Source organism: Hypomesus nipponensis, chromosome 24 (genome assembly GCF_054491055.1).
Source record: "Hypomesus nipponensis isolate SF chromosome 24, ASM5449105v1, whole genome shotgun sequence".
NCBI classification, from domain to species: Eukaryota; Metazoa; Chordata; class Actinopteri; order Osmeriformes; family Osmeridae; genus Hypomesus; species Hypomesus nipponensis.
The window spans coordinates 9403156-9415000 of NC_140384.1; the positions used below are offsets into that span (position 1 = coordinate 9403156).

General features: G+C 52.8%; 1 protein-coding gene across 4 annotated transcripts in view; it reads left to right on the top strand.

Moving 5' to 3' along the window:
- Nucleotides 1-884: 884 nt before the first annotated feature.
- The window catches only part of LOC146233138 (transducin-like enhancer protein 1), an 18463-nt gene continuing 7502 nt past the window's right edge, over nucleotides 885-11845 (top strand). For 2 of the 4 annotated variants that reach the window (XM_084690313.1, XM_084690314.1), the window contains exons 1-11: nucleotides 885-1625; nucleotides 2024-2121; nucleotides 2803-2866; nucleotides 3401-3445; nucleotides 5829-5891; nucleotides 6096-6200; nucleotides 7900-8086; nucleotides 9170-9186; nucleotides 11343-11450; nucleotides 11571-11624; nucleotides 11743-11845. The exon at nucleotides 11743-11845 is cut by the window's right edge and continues 50 nt beyond it. In XM_084690313.1, coding sequence (XP_084546439.1) covers nucleotides 1581-1625; nucleotides 2024-2121; nucleotides 2803-2866; nucleotides 3401-3445; nucleotides 5829-5891; nucleotides 6096-6200; nucleotides 7900-8086; nucleotides 9170-9186; nucleotides 11343-11450; nucleotides 11571-11624; nucleotides 11743-11845 — 889 coding nt within the window. In that variant the 5' untranslated portion in view covers nucleotides 885-1580. The remainder of the gene's footprint in view (nucleotides 1626-2023; nucleotides 2122-2802; nucleotides 2867-3400; nucleotides 3446-5828; nucleotides 5892-6095; nucleotides 6201-7899; nucleotides 8087-9169; nucleotides 9187-11342; nucleotides 11451-11570; nucleotides 11625-11742) is intronic. The other 2 variants (XM_084690315.1, XM_084690316.1) reach the window with 1 other exon arrangement.

Below are 11845 nucleotides of genomic sequence, written 5' to 3' on the forward strand. Positions count from 1 at the left end.
GCCCTAAGCCTGACCCTAACCGTAATCATAACCCCAGGCCTGACCCTAATCATAACCACTACAAGAGCCCTGGTCTTAGCCATGACGCTATCCCCGGTCCTAACCTTGACTCTAGAATAACCCTAGTCCCATAGGGACAGGACTAGGAGGGGAGAGGGGAGAGGAGTGGAGGGGAGAAGACAAGAGGAGAGTGGAGAGGAGTGGAGTGGAGAAGACTAGAAGCCTCCAGATCACATGAGGCTGTCAGATGGAGCGGATCAGACAGGGGTCAGCGGGAGAGGTCAAAGTTCAGGGGTCGCTCAGGGCTCGCCCTAAGCACGTCCGTGCACACACACACACGCCTCGTCTACGACAGTACTTCACTCGTACCACGATGCAGTGATAAACTACAGAGACCACAGCAGTTCCACTGGGATGCTTGTTGTGGTAGTCATTAGTCTAATCGTGCATTGTTGTTTGCATAATAAAGTTAAATAAAATCAGACAAAGAGTTGGAAAGTTGGTTTTACATGGCCCCCTTGAAAGGATGGTTCAGTGCACCATTCTGTGTGTGTGTGAATGTGTGTGTGCCTGAATGTGTATGTATGTACGTGTGTGTCTTTAAGGCTCCACAACGAAACCACGTTACTTTGATTGACAGCTTAGATCTGTCACTCTACAGCACACTAGCCGCCTTGTGTTCGACAGCGAGCTAAGCGCCTCCAACGCTTGGATTGGCTGCCGCCTGCGTGGCTCAATTTGATCGACATGGTTGAGGTCGTCAAAAGGAAATCCATTGGTTGATTTCACATCTTTCATCATTAGCCCACGTGGAAAGGCAATTTCTATTGGCTGATGCACGTTTTCTGGGGCGGGTCTCTTTTTGGTTAGCTGGGAGAGTGTGAAACCGCGTGAGAAAGTTGCCATAGAGGTAGAGCGAGGCTTGACGCTGCTTTTGCGCTGAAGAGGCGGTTGTTATTATCAAAACTAACTCGATTTTTCCATTGACAAACATCTTTAATGGTCTGCTCTCCTTATCCCCGTTTGACTTCGAATCAGCATTTCGTCGGATACTACGCAAAATAGTAATTTCCTCAAGCTACGGCGGCAGTTAAGGGGGAACTCTTCATCGCAATTAACATCTGTGGATTTGTTCCTGTTTCTTCGCCGACCGCGTTGTGGTGGAGTGGCAACTTCTTCAACTGGAGTTTATAGCGCTCTATTCGGGATTTAGCTACGTGGATCGTACCGTGCCCGTCCTGTAGTATATTCCCGAGGAAAGCTTTAGTGGGATTCTCTTTTTCACCTGTTTTGGGTTTTCCTCGTCTAATTATCTGCTTCCCGTGTTTTTTTCTGGTTGATTTACGGTTGTATGCTGGCTCGAGCGCAGAGACGGGAACTGAGATTGTATCGCGCCATCAGTCGATTAGAGATCTCGGAAGGGCGAGGGACGTTGTGTGGCATTAACGGCCGTTGAACTGAGAACGAGCGAGGATGGATGGGTTTATCATCGTCTAGAGCAGCCCCTGGCCGGTCACTTGGCTATTTGATTCCCAGATAGATCAGTCAGGAAGCGGGCATCGACGGAGCAAGAGAGGACGATGTTTCCCCAGGGTCGGCACCCGGTAAGCTTGGTCATGAGAAACGTAGGTTGAATATACCCTCTTATTTGTTATTATCGAACCGTTTGCCCATCGGTCACTTTGGGCCACGCTGCCTGCTGTTCCTACGGGATGGCGGGTCGCCAAGGCGTCGGGGGAAGGTCCTTTGTTTGTCTTGGGCTTACAGCCCTGTCATACAGCCTGTGGCGCTCTTGTAATGAGTTTATCATGATGCACTCAGTTTAATTGGAGTAGCCTAAGCATAGCGCAGAACTTACTTGGCAGCAGAGCGTCCAGCATGTTCTGTCGTTAGGCAACGACTTGATCTAATTCAGCGCTAATCACTTTCTTGAAACCATAGTTTGTTAGGAGTTGAACGCGACACGGCCGAAGAGCAGGTTTTGAGTGTTTTTCCTGTCGTGTCGGGGTTTTTGTGTTGACAGACGCCTCAGGTCCCCGGACAGCCGTTTAAATTTACCATCCCAGAGTCACTGGACCGCATCAAAGAGGAGTTCCAGTTTCTCCAGGCCCAGTACCACAGGTGAATACATTGCTTTTTACACACACCACCCTCTCTCGCTCTCTCTCGTTTCCCCTCTCTCCCTCCCTCATACATTCTCTCTAACACACACAAACACACATGCACTGGAAGCCAGGCTGTCACCTTGTGAGTGACTGTGGTGGGTCTGGGCACTCTGGTGGTGTTTGAACTGAAGGGTGGCATGTGGGTTCAGATTTTCATAAATCACTCTTTGTTTTCCTGTGTGTGGCTGACAGAGAAAGAGAGTGTGTGTGTTGGGGGGGGGGGGGGGGGTGAGGTACACATAATGACAACATGATGACAGCAGACACACACGCCACAATTCAGACTGTAAGCAAACATATGTGCTTTCCACACGCGTGAGTAACCCCAAGGAGCTTGTTGATGTTCCAGCAGGCCAGACTTGTGAACCGTTTAGTTGTGGGTTAGGGGGAGTCAGGCGGAAACCTAGCTGAATCTTAGGGGGGGGTGGGGGAGTGGGGCGCGGGTGGGGACATAACAAAACATTTTTGGGTCCTGTCATTGGACAGAACATCTCCTGTTCTTCCTCTTTTATGGCGAAACGCTCACTGGAGCTTACAGCTTGACCAGGAGGGATGAAGCAGCCTCCTAATGTGTGTGGTGTGTGTGTGTGTGTGTGTGTGTGTGTGTGTGGTGTGTGTGTGTGTGTTTCCTCTGCAGTCTGAAGCTGGAATGTGAGAAGCTGGCCAGTGAGAAGACTGAGATGCACAGACATTATGTCATGGTGAGTATCTTCATCATCTTCATCATCATCATCATCATCCTTTCTACCATCTTAGCCATCCCAGCCACACACAGCTGACTGGCAGAACCACAGCCCTCCTCATCTGGAACCACAGCAAATATGACTCACACACACACACAGAGACACACACAGAGACACACACAGACACAGAGAGACACAGACACACAGAGAGACACAGACACACAGAGAGACACAGAGACACAGACACAGACACAGAGAGAGACACAGAGAGACACAGACACAGACACAGAGAGACACAGAGACACACACACAGAGACACATGGGTAGGTCCAAACAGTATAAATAATATCACATGGCCAAGTTCAGAGGGACGATAAGAGTGAGAGGTGTGTACACACACACACACACACACACATCCCAGTCTGTTGAGATAGCCTGGGGCAGTGGCATGGTTCTGGTAGCAGTGCTTGTGTTGTCTCTGTCACTGAAGAGGTTAAATAAACATGCATATAATATATCTAATGATAATATGTGTAACATTTCCCTTCACAGTACTATGAGATGTCATACGGACTCAACATAGAAATGCACAAACAGGTATGTCTCTGTAGGTATAGCTTGTGTTTTCGTCAAAATGGTGTGTGTGTGTGTGTGTGTTAGAGAGGGGTCACTAGTGATCGATGGTTCTCTCCCTCTCCATCTCCCTGGTTAGACCTGACCGTACGAGCCCAGAGGCAGGATGAATTACTCTGTTGATTGATTGGTGCTGTCTGGGGGACTAGCCTGTTTTATTGCATTAGGGGAGGCAGAGCAGGGGAGGGCAGATGAATCGATCACAGAGCCCTTTATCGAGGAAATGCAGAGGATGAGACAGAACTGCACACACACACACACACACACACACACACTCCTACACACTCACACGCTTCCCTTAGGAGCAGGACAGTGCCTGCCAGCGTTTACCAGTAATTACTGCAGGTATCGATTGGTCAGAAAAGAGGAAATTGGAGGTGGATTGGCCGGGCTGGTTTACTAAGGATTATAGGAGTCTGTCTCTCCACCTCTTTGCTTGCTCTTCCTTCAATTCTTTCTGTCTCTCTCTCTCTCTCTCTCTCTCTCTCTCTCTCTCTCTCTCTCTCTCTCCCCCCCCCCCTCCCTGGTGTTGGGGAGCAGTGTGCTACTTCATGGTCCCTTGGGGGGCTCAGTGTGTGTCTGTGTGTTTATGGTTCTGTGTGTGTGTGTTTGTGATTGTGTGTGTGTGTGTGTGTGTCGGGGGAAGTTTCCCATCATTAACCCCTCAGGGCTCAGACACCTGGCAAGACCTGTGAGAAGAGGTCGTAGACTGTGACCTCTGACCCGGTCACCCCCAACTCATAGTAGGCCTAAAAGATGTCTTGCAGCCTCCTGTGTGTGTGTGTGTACACAGAGTAACGCAAGGTGACTAGAGCAGTCTTACTCGGTTCCAGTGACCCAGTAAGGAGGGTCAGATCCCGCCCACGCAGCTGTCCACTGGTCCCAGCTCTGCCCTATTCGGAGCTAAGCTGCGGCCCTTTTAGCTCCCCGCAGGTGTATTCTGGGTAAAGTAGTTCCCAAGTTAGCTGCAGGTGGTGGAGGTGAGGTGAGGCTGTGCAAGGCCAGGTGAGGGGGGGAGATCTCACCTCAGACTGGGCCTGTGTTCACCTCATGTTGCCTAGATAAAGGAGTTTAGTCCCCTTTTTTCTTCTGTGTGTGTGTGTGTGTGTCGCTTTGTCCTTTGTTTCCTTTTTCTTGTGATTCTGTTTTGTGTGTGTGTGTCCGGTGCGCGTAAGCCTGTATATCTCCATTACTGCATCTGGAAGCACCTCTAATTCCCCTTTTACTCTGAGCCGCCTCGTATCAACTGGATTGGCCGATATGTTACTTGAGCTGCTTCATCTGATTTGCTGCCACTGTGGGGGTATCATGTTCCCGGCCAATCCCGGCCACCTCCGGTCTCCGGGTGCGTTTCCGAGGAACGGAGAGTGCGGGCAAATGAAATTAGGAATGATGAGATTATGGCGGAGCGCTGATGGGAATAGAGAGAAGGGGGGGTGAGAGGGGGAGAGAGGCTCGGGGTGAGAGGGGGAGAGAGGCTGGGGGTGAGAGGGGGAGAGAGACTGGGGGTGAGAGGGGGAGAGAGGCTGGGGGTGAGAGGGGGAGAGAGGCTGGGGGTGAGAGGGGGAGAGAGGCTGGGGGTGAGATGGGGAGAGAGACTGGGGGTGAGAGGGGGAGAGAGACTGGGGGTGAGAGGCTCGGGGTGAGAGGGGGAGAGAGGCTGGGGGTGAAAGGGGGAGAGAGGCTAGGGTGAGAGGGGGAGAGAGGCTGGGGGTGAGAGGGGGAGAGAGACTGGGGGTGAGAGGGGGAGAGAGGCTGGGGGTGAGAGGGGGAGAGAGGCTGGGGGTGAGAGGGGGAGAGAGGCTGGCTGTGAGAGGGGGAGAGAGGCTGGGGGTGAGAGGGGGAGAGAGGCTGGGGGTGAGAGGGGGAGAGAGGCTGGGGGTGAGAGGGGGAGAGAGGCTGGGGGTGAGAGGGGGAGAGAGACTGGGGGTGAGAGGGGGAGAGAGGCTGGGGGTGAGAGGGGGAGAGAGACTGGGGGTGAGAGGGGGAGAGAGGCTGGGGGTGGGAGGGGGAGAGAGGCTGGGGGTGAGAGGGGGAGAGAGGCTGGGGGTGGGAGGGGGAGAGAGGCTGGGGGTGGGGAGGAAAGATGTCTGTCAACCCTGGAGTGTTTCTATGTTGGTGTTTGTTTTCGTGTGTGTGTCCGTCTAAAGGTGTGTCACATCTGCAATGCCAATCTGGGGCTCAGGGTCTATGTTGAACCATGTGTGGCGTGTGATGGGTCGGATGGTGCTATTCCGTCTAACTCCTCTCTCTCTCTCTCTCTCTCTCTCTCTCTCTCTCTCTCTCTCTCTCTCTCTCTCTCTCTCTCTCTCTCTCTCTCTCTCTCTCTCCCCCTGTCCTCCACCAGACTGAGATTGCCAAGAGGCTCAACACCATCTGTGCTCAAGTCATCCCCTTCCTCTCTCAGGAGGTAAGTGTCTGTCTGCAAGGGAGCTAGTGTGTGCGTGTCATCTGCCATACTGATAAGTCTATCAGTACACCTTGTTATTCCCAGCGCCTGTCATTGTCTCTGTGTGTGTATATACACTTATAAGAGTGTGTGTGTGTGTATTTCTAAGTGTGTGTGTGTGTATTTCTAAGTGTGTGTGTGTGTGTGTAACCTTCCCCCCTGCAGCACCAGCAGCAGGTGGTCCAGGCGGTGGAGAGGGCCAAGCAGGTCACCATGGCTGAACTCAACTCCATCATCGGGGTGAGGGGCCTGCCAGGCCTACCTCCCAGCGTGAGTGCTCCTCTCTCCTCCTCTCTCCCCTCTCCTCCTCCTCTCCTCTTCTATTCCTCCTCTCTCCTTCTTCTCTCTCCTCCTCTCTCCCCTCTCCTCCTCTCTTCCTCCTCTCTCCCCTCTCCTCCTCTCTTCCTCCTCTCTTTGTCCTCCTCTCTGCGTCCTCCTCTCTTCCTCCTGCTCTCCTTCTCTCTCCTCCTCTCATTTTCATCTATTTGTCCTCCTCTCTGTCTCTTCCTCTCATCCTCCTCCTCTCCTCCTCCACCACTGTTACCTGAGGGTAAGGATGGATGGATGGATGAAATAAGTGTTTAAGAATAATCTGTTAGTGAATGTTCCCTGCAGTAACATCAGTAACATGCTGTGTGTGTGTTGTGGAAGGGGCTAACTGTAAAATTGTGTTTTTTCCTCTTAATGGTTGCATGTAGCTGTGGTAGGAGTGGATTGTTGAGGGTGAAAGGTTGGGGGGGAGGAGGGAGGTCTGGGGTATGTAAAGGGGGTGGCTGAGTTGGGCGGAGGTGAGGTGGGTTAACTGGCATGAGTTGGTGGTGTTTGTGGCCAGCCAGCCAGTTTGGCGGTTACAGTTTGAGTCTTAATTGCAGGATTCCAGTGTTTATACCCCCCCCCCCCCACATGCTGTCACTCACCCTGTTTGTGTGTGTTAAATGAGTGTAATGAAGCATATTCCCCACCAACCCCCCTAACACTAACACCTCCTGACAAACTGGCTCGCCTCGCCTCACCCCTCGCCTCACCCCTCGCCTCACCCCTCGCTTCCCCTCCATTTGCTCCCCACAGGGGGTCGTGGGAGCGCTTGTGCGTGTGCACGTGCACGTGTTTGGCGGGCCAGCGGAGGGATTATCTGCGGAGAGGGGGGAGAAAGAGAGAGAGAGAGAGAGGGGGGGGGGGAGAGGGAAGAAGCTGGTGGGGATAAGGTTTGAGTTCTGCCTGTGGTTCCATGAGGAGGAGGAGTGGGGGGGGGGGGGGGGGTTAGTCAATTAGGTGATATAAAGAGGCGGTTTGACCTTCACCACTCCCTCCCCCCTCCCTCCCCCCTGGGGGAGATCAGTGGGTCCCGTTCCCGCGGCTACTGTGTGAAGATGCAGTAATGATGTTTTGGAACACAAAGACATTTCACGCTCAGACGAGCGCCTGATTTGGTGTGAAAGAGACTGAGACCTGACAGCTAAACGCCCCCAATCCTCCAGAGTCCTCCCCCCTCCCCCCCTACCTCCCCCTTCCCTCCCCCCCCCCCCCCACTACCTCCCCCACCACCTCCCCCTTCCCTCCCCCCCTCCCCCACTACCTCCCCCTTCCCTCCCCCACCACCTCCCCTATCCCTGCAGGAAGCAGCTGGGGCTATCCTCCCTCCCTCCCCCATCCTCCCCCATCTCACCCCCGACACCAACCCCCCTCCCCACAAACCTCACCATGGTCTGGGCTGTGATCCCAGCTGTCAGTATTGTTCAGTGTTTGACCTCGGAGGAAGGGAGGTGTGTGTGTATGGTGTGTGTGTGTGTGTGAGGGAAGGGTCTGGCAGTGGTGTATTGATAAGCACATTTTGGTTACTACTAGGATGAACCGAACCATGTGTGTTTTAATGGGCTTCCTTGTGGACAGATTTGATTGGCTGATTGATTCTGAATCAATGACAACTTATTGGACTTCTCCCTTTTTCCCTCCTTGTCTGTCTCCGTAGCAACAGCACCTGTCTCACGCACACGGCGCCCCCATCCCCCTCACCCCCCACCCCGTCGGCCTCCACCCTGCCCAGCTGGGGGGCGGGGCTAGTCTGCTCGCCCTATCAGGCGCCCTGGGCGGGGTTCCCGCTCACCTGGCAGCCAAAGAGGAGAAGAAACACCAGGCGGAGGCGGAGCACCTGAGAGGTGAGCCACGCCCCCTCTTACTGGGGCTCCACCTGGCCCCGCCCACACTGAGGAGGAGCATATCTGGCCCGCCCACTTAGACTGGGACCCACAGGAAGTCAGTTTTGAACGCTGTGCTAAAACAAAAGAAAAAGAAAAGTTGGCCAGCCATGACTTCCAGTGTGCTAAAGTGGTCCAACATGAGTAGATATGTATAGAACTGGACTACTTTCCACTGGACTAAGTTGGACAAGACTGGATTGATTTGGACTGGACTGGACTATGTTGTATCAGACTGGACCAGACTGGACTGGACCAGACTGGACTAGACCAGAGTGGACTGGACTATGTTGTACCAGACTAGACTGGACTGGACTGGACCAGAGTGGACTGGACTATGTTGTACCAGACTAGACTGGACTGGACTGGACCAGAGTGGACTGGACTATGTTGTACCAGACTAGACTGGACTGGACTGGACCAGAGTGGACTGGACTATGTTGTACCAGACTAGACTGGACTGGACTGGACCAGAGTGGACTGGACTATGTTGTACCAGACTGGACTGGACTGGACCAGAGTGGACTGGACTATGTTGTACCAGACTAGACTGGACTGGACTGGACCAGAGTGGACTGGACTATGTTGTACCAGACTGGACTGGACTGGACCAGAGTGGACTGGACTATGTTGTACCAGACTAGACTGGACTGGACCAGACTGGACTGGACCAGAGTGGACTGGACTATGTTGTACCAGACTATACTGGACTGGACTGGACCAGAGCGGACTGGACTATGTTGTACCAGACTAGACTGGACTGGACTGGACCAGAGTGGACTGGACTATGTTGTAGCAGACTAGACTGGACTGGACTGGACCAAAGCGGACTGGACTATGTTGTACCAGACTATACTGGACTGGACTGGACTGGAGCGGACTGGACTGGACCAGAGGGTTGCTTGGCTGGGTTTGTTAATAAATCTACTGAAACACGTTCTCGTCTCAGGGCTCTAATTTCTCTTCTTCTTCTTCTGTCGTTTTTTGGGGTTGTGCCTGGTGACCACACCCTGACGCTGTCTGTCTCCGTATCTATGGCAACAGAGCGAGAGCCCAGCACAGTAAGTACTTCCTGCTTCTACAACTGCAGCCCCCCTCCCCGTGTGTGTGTGTGTGTGTGTGTGTGTGCTACATAAAACCCTGTAAGCTTCCTCACCATGCTAACTGGGTTTGGAGACCCTTGCATGTATGTATGTGTTTGAACAATGATTAGCTCAGATGTAAACATCATAGCAGGAAGGATTCGGGTTGACGAGTGTGTGTGTGTGTGTGTGTGTGTGTGTGTGTGTGTGTGTGTGAGAGAGAGACCATCCACTGTAACAGCCTTGTCACGCCCTAGATCTGCTCTGAGCTGTTAGTCTCTCTTTCTCCTTCAAATAGAGCTTTTAGCACAGTTTCCTAACCCCCCCCCCCCACACACACACACACACACACACACACACACACACACAGACAGACACATCTCCACACGCATACCCTCTGACAATCCACCCCACCCACCCTCCATTGCTTTTGCATTGTTGTGTGTATTTAACACCTCAGTGAACAGATTATCCCTCCCCCCGCTCCCTCCCTTCCTCCCTCCCTCCCTTGATCCCGCTCTAAAAGAGCCTCATTGTGTTTCATACCCCTGCCAGGGGGAGGGGGGAGGGTGCATCATATGACCCTGGGAGGGGGGAGGGAAATTGCTTGTGTGTAGCGGGTCAGTCCTCTGCTTTCTAAAGCCTGTACATAATGTGAAGAGAGGGGGAGGGGAGGGGAAGGAGGTTGATGTGCGGGTGTGAAAGGTCTTTGGCTTCACCCTCTCCTCTCCTGTCCTCATCCTTCCTCCTTTCCCTCCTCCCCCCCCCCACACAGGGTTTGACCTCACGCTGTCTGTGGCCCCTGGATGCACATTTCATTGACAGACAGGACCATAATAGACTCTTACATGATGGGCTAATCCACACACAATGGGAGCCGTTGGCTGAAGGGGGGGGGGGGTTGAGGTGGGGGAGGAGGCCCTGGGGGAGGGGGGGGGGAGGAAGTAACACACACTCACAAGGACACACACACATTGAAGCACACACTCAATTACACACAAGCTAATGCGCACACTCAATTACACACGCTCCCTGGGACACACTCTCACTCACACACACACACACACGTATTGACTATCCTCTAGCCATCCATTAAAGCATGTCACAACCAGGAGAGGGAGCACTGATTAGAGCTGGCCAACCACTCACAATAATCACCACCTTCTCTCCCTGGCTGTGTGTGTGTGCCTGTACCAGTGCTCTGGCTTTGTGTGTGTGTGTGTGTGTGTGTGGGAGTAAGGGCCCATGTGTTTGCAGGGTAAATAGTGTGTTAGAGGTAGAGAGATTGCAGTGGAGTGTGCTTGTCGTACTCACGGCGCGTAGAGCCACTCTTGTGCTGTGACTGAGCCGGCTGCCGGAGGGACTGTGTGGTTAACCTCCACCCCCCCCCAGCACGCTGACCACTCTTAAGTGCTGCACAGGAGCATCACTACATGTGGCTTTGATTGACAGGCCTACCCCCCCCCCCCCCCTCCCTTACACAAATACACACTTGAAGTCAGTGAGGGTGCATAACCTTGGGTGTTGTGGAGCGTCATCATAACTGCTGACAGAAGGTACTTGGGATGGGTGTAGATCAGTGGGTAAAACATGTGCCTGCATTTTGCCTTGGATGAAAGGGTCTAAAATACATTCATTTGACATGGCTGGGCCCTGTTCTGAGGGTGTGATTGATAAATGCTGGATGATGTTATGGGATTGAAGTGATGACTGGTGGGAATGTATTTTTCTGGCTAAGTAACTTCACTAGGAGTGAAACAGGAAGTGGTCTGTGACTTCACTAGGAGTGAGACAGGAAGTGGTCTGTGACTTCACAAGGAGTGAAACAGGAAGTGGTCTGTGACTTCACTAGGATTGAGACAGGAAGTGGTCTGTGACTTCACAAGGAGTGAAACAGGAAGTGGTCTGTGACTTCACTTGGAGTGAGACAGGAAATGGTCTGTGTCTTTTTGTTAGGATTCTTTAAAGTTTGTCTCTTCAACTTCCTCACATTTCTCTTGCATCTCTCTCCTCCTCTATCTCCTCCTCCTCTCTCTCCCTCCTCTCTCTCCTCCTCCACTCTCTCCTCTCCCCTCCTCCTCTCTCTCCTCCTCTCTCTCTCCTCTTCCTTTCTCCTCCTCCTCCTCTCTCTCCAGAGTAACTCCCTGCTCACAGACAGAAACTCGGAGAAGCGACGTAATGGACCAGAGTTCTCCAACGACACCAAGAAACGAAAAGTAGAAGACAAAGACTCGAGCCACTATGTAAGACAGTGTGTGTGTGTGTGACAGTGAGAGTGAATACTTATCCCTCTGTGAATTAGTAAATGTGTGTAAATACTTGTGTGTGTTCTTGTATCCCTGACTGGATATTTGTCCCTACAGGACAGTGATGGGGAAAAGAGTGAAGATAACCTGGTGGTCGATGTCTCCAATGAGGTGTGTGTGTGAAAACATGCTTTCGGGGACAGGAATGATCGATCAACTGACAGATCGGCGGACATGATTCTGATTATCATTCAGACTCCTCCTCTCTGACTCCTCCCCTCTCCCCCAGGACCCCGCCTCCCCCCACGGCACGCCCCTCCCCTCTCCCAGGGAGAACGGGCTGGACAAGACACGCCTCATGAAGAAGGACCCCTCCTGTAGCCCCGCCTCCT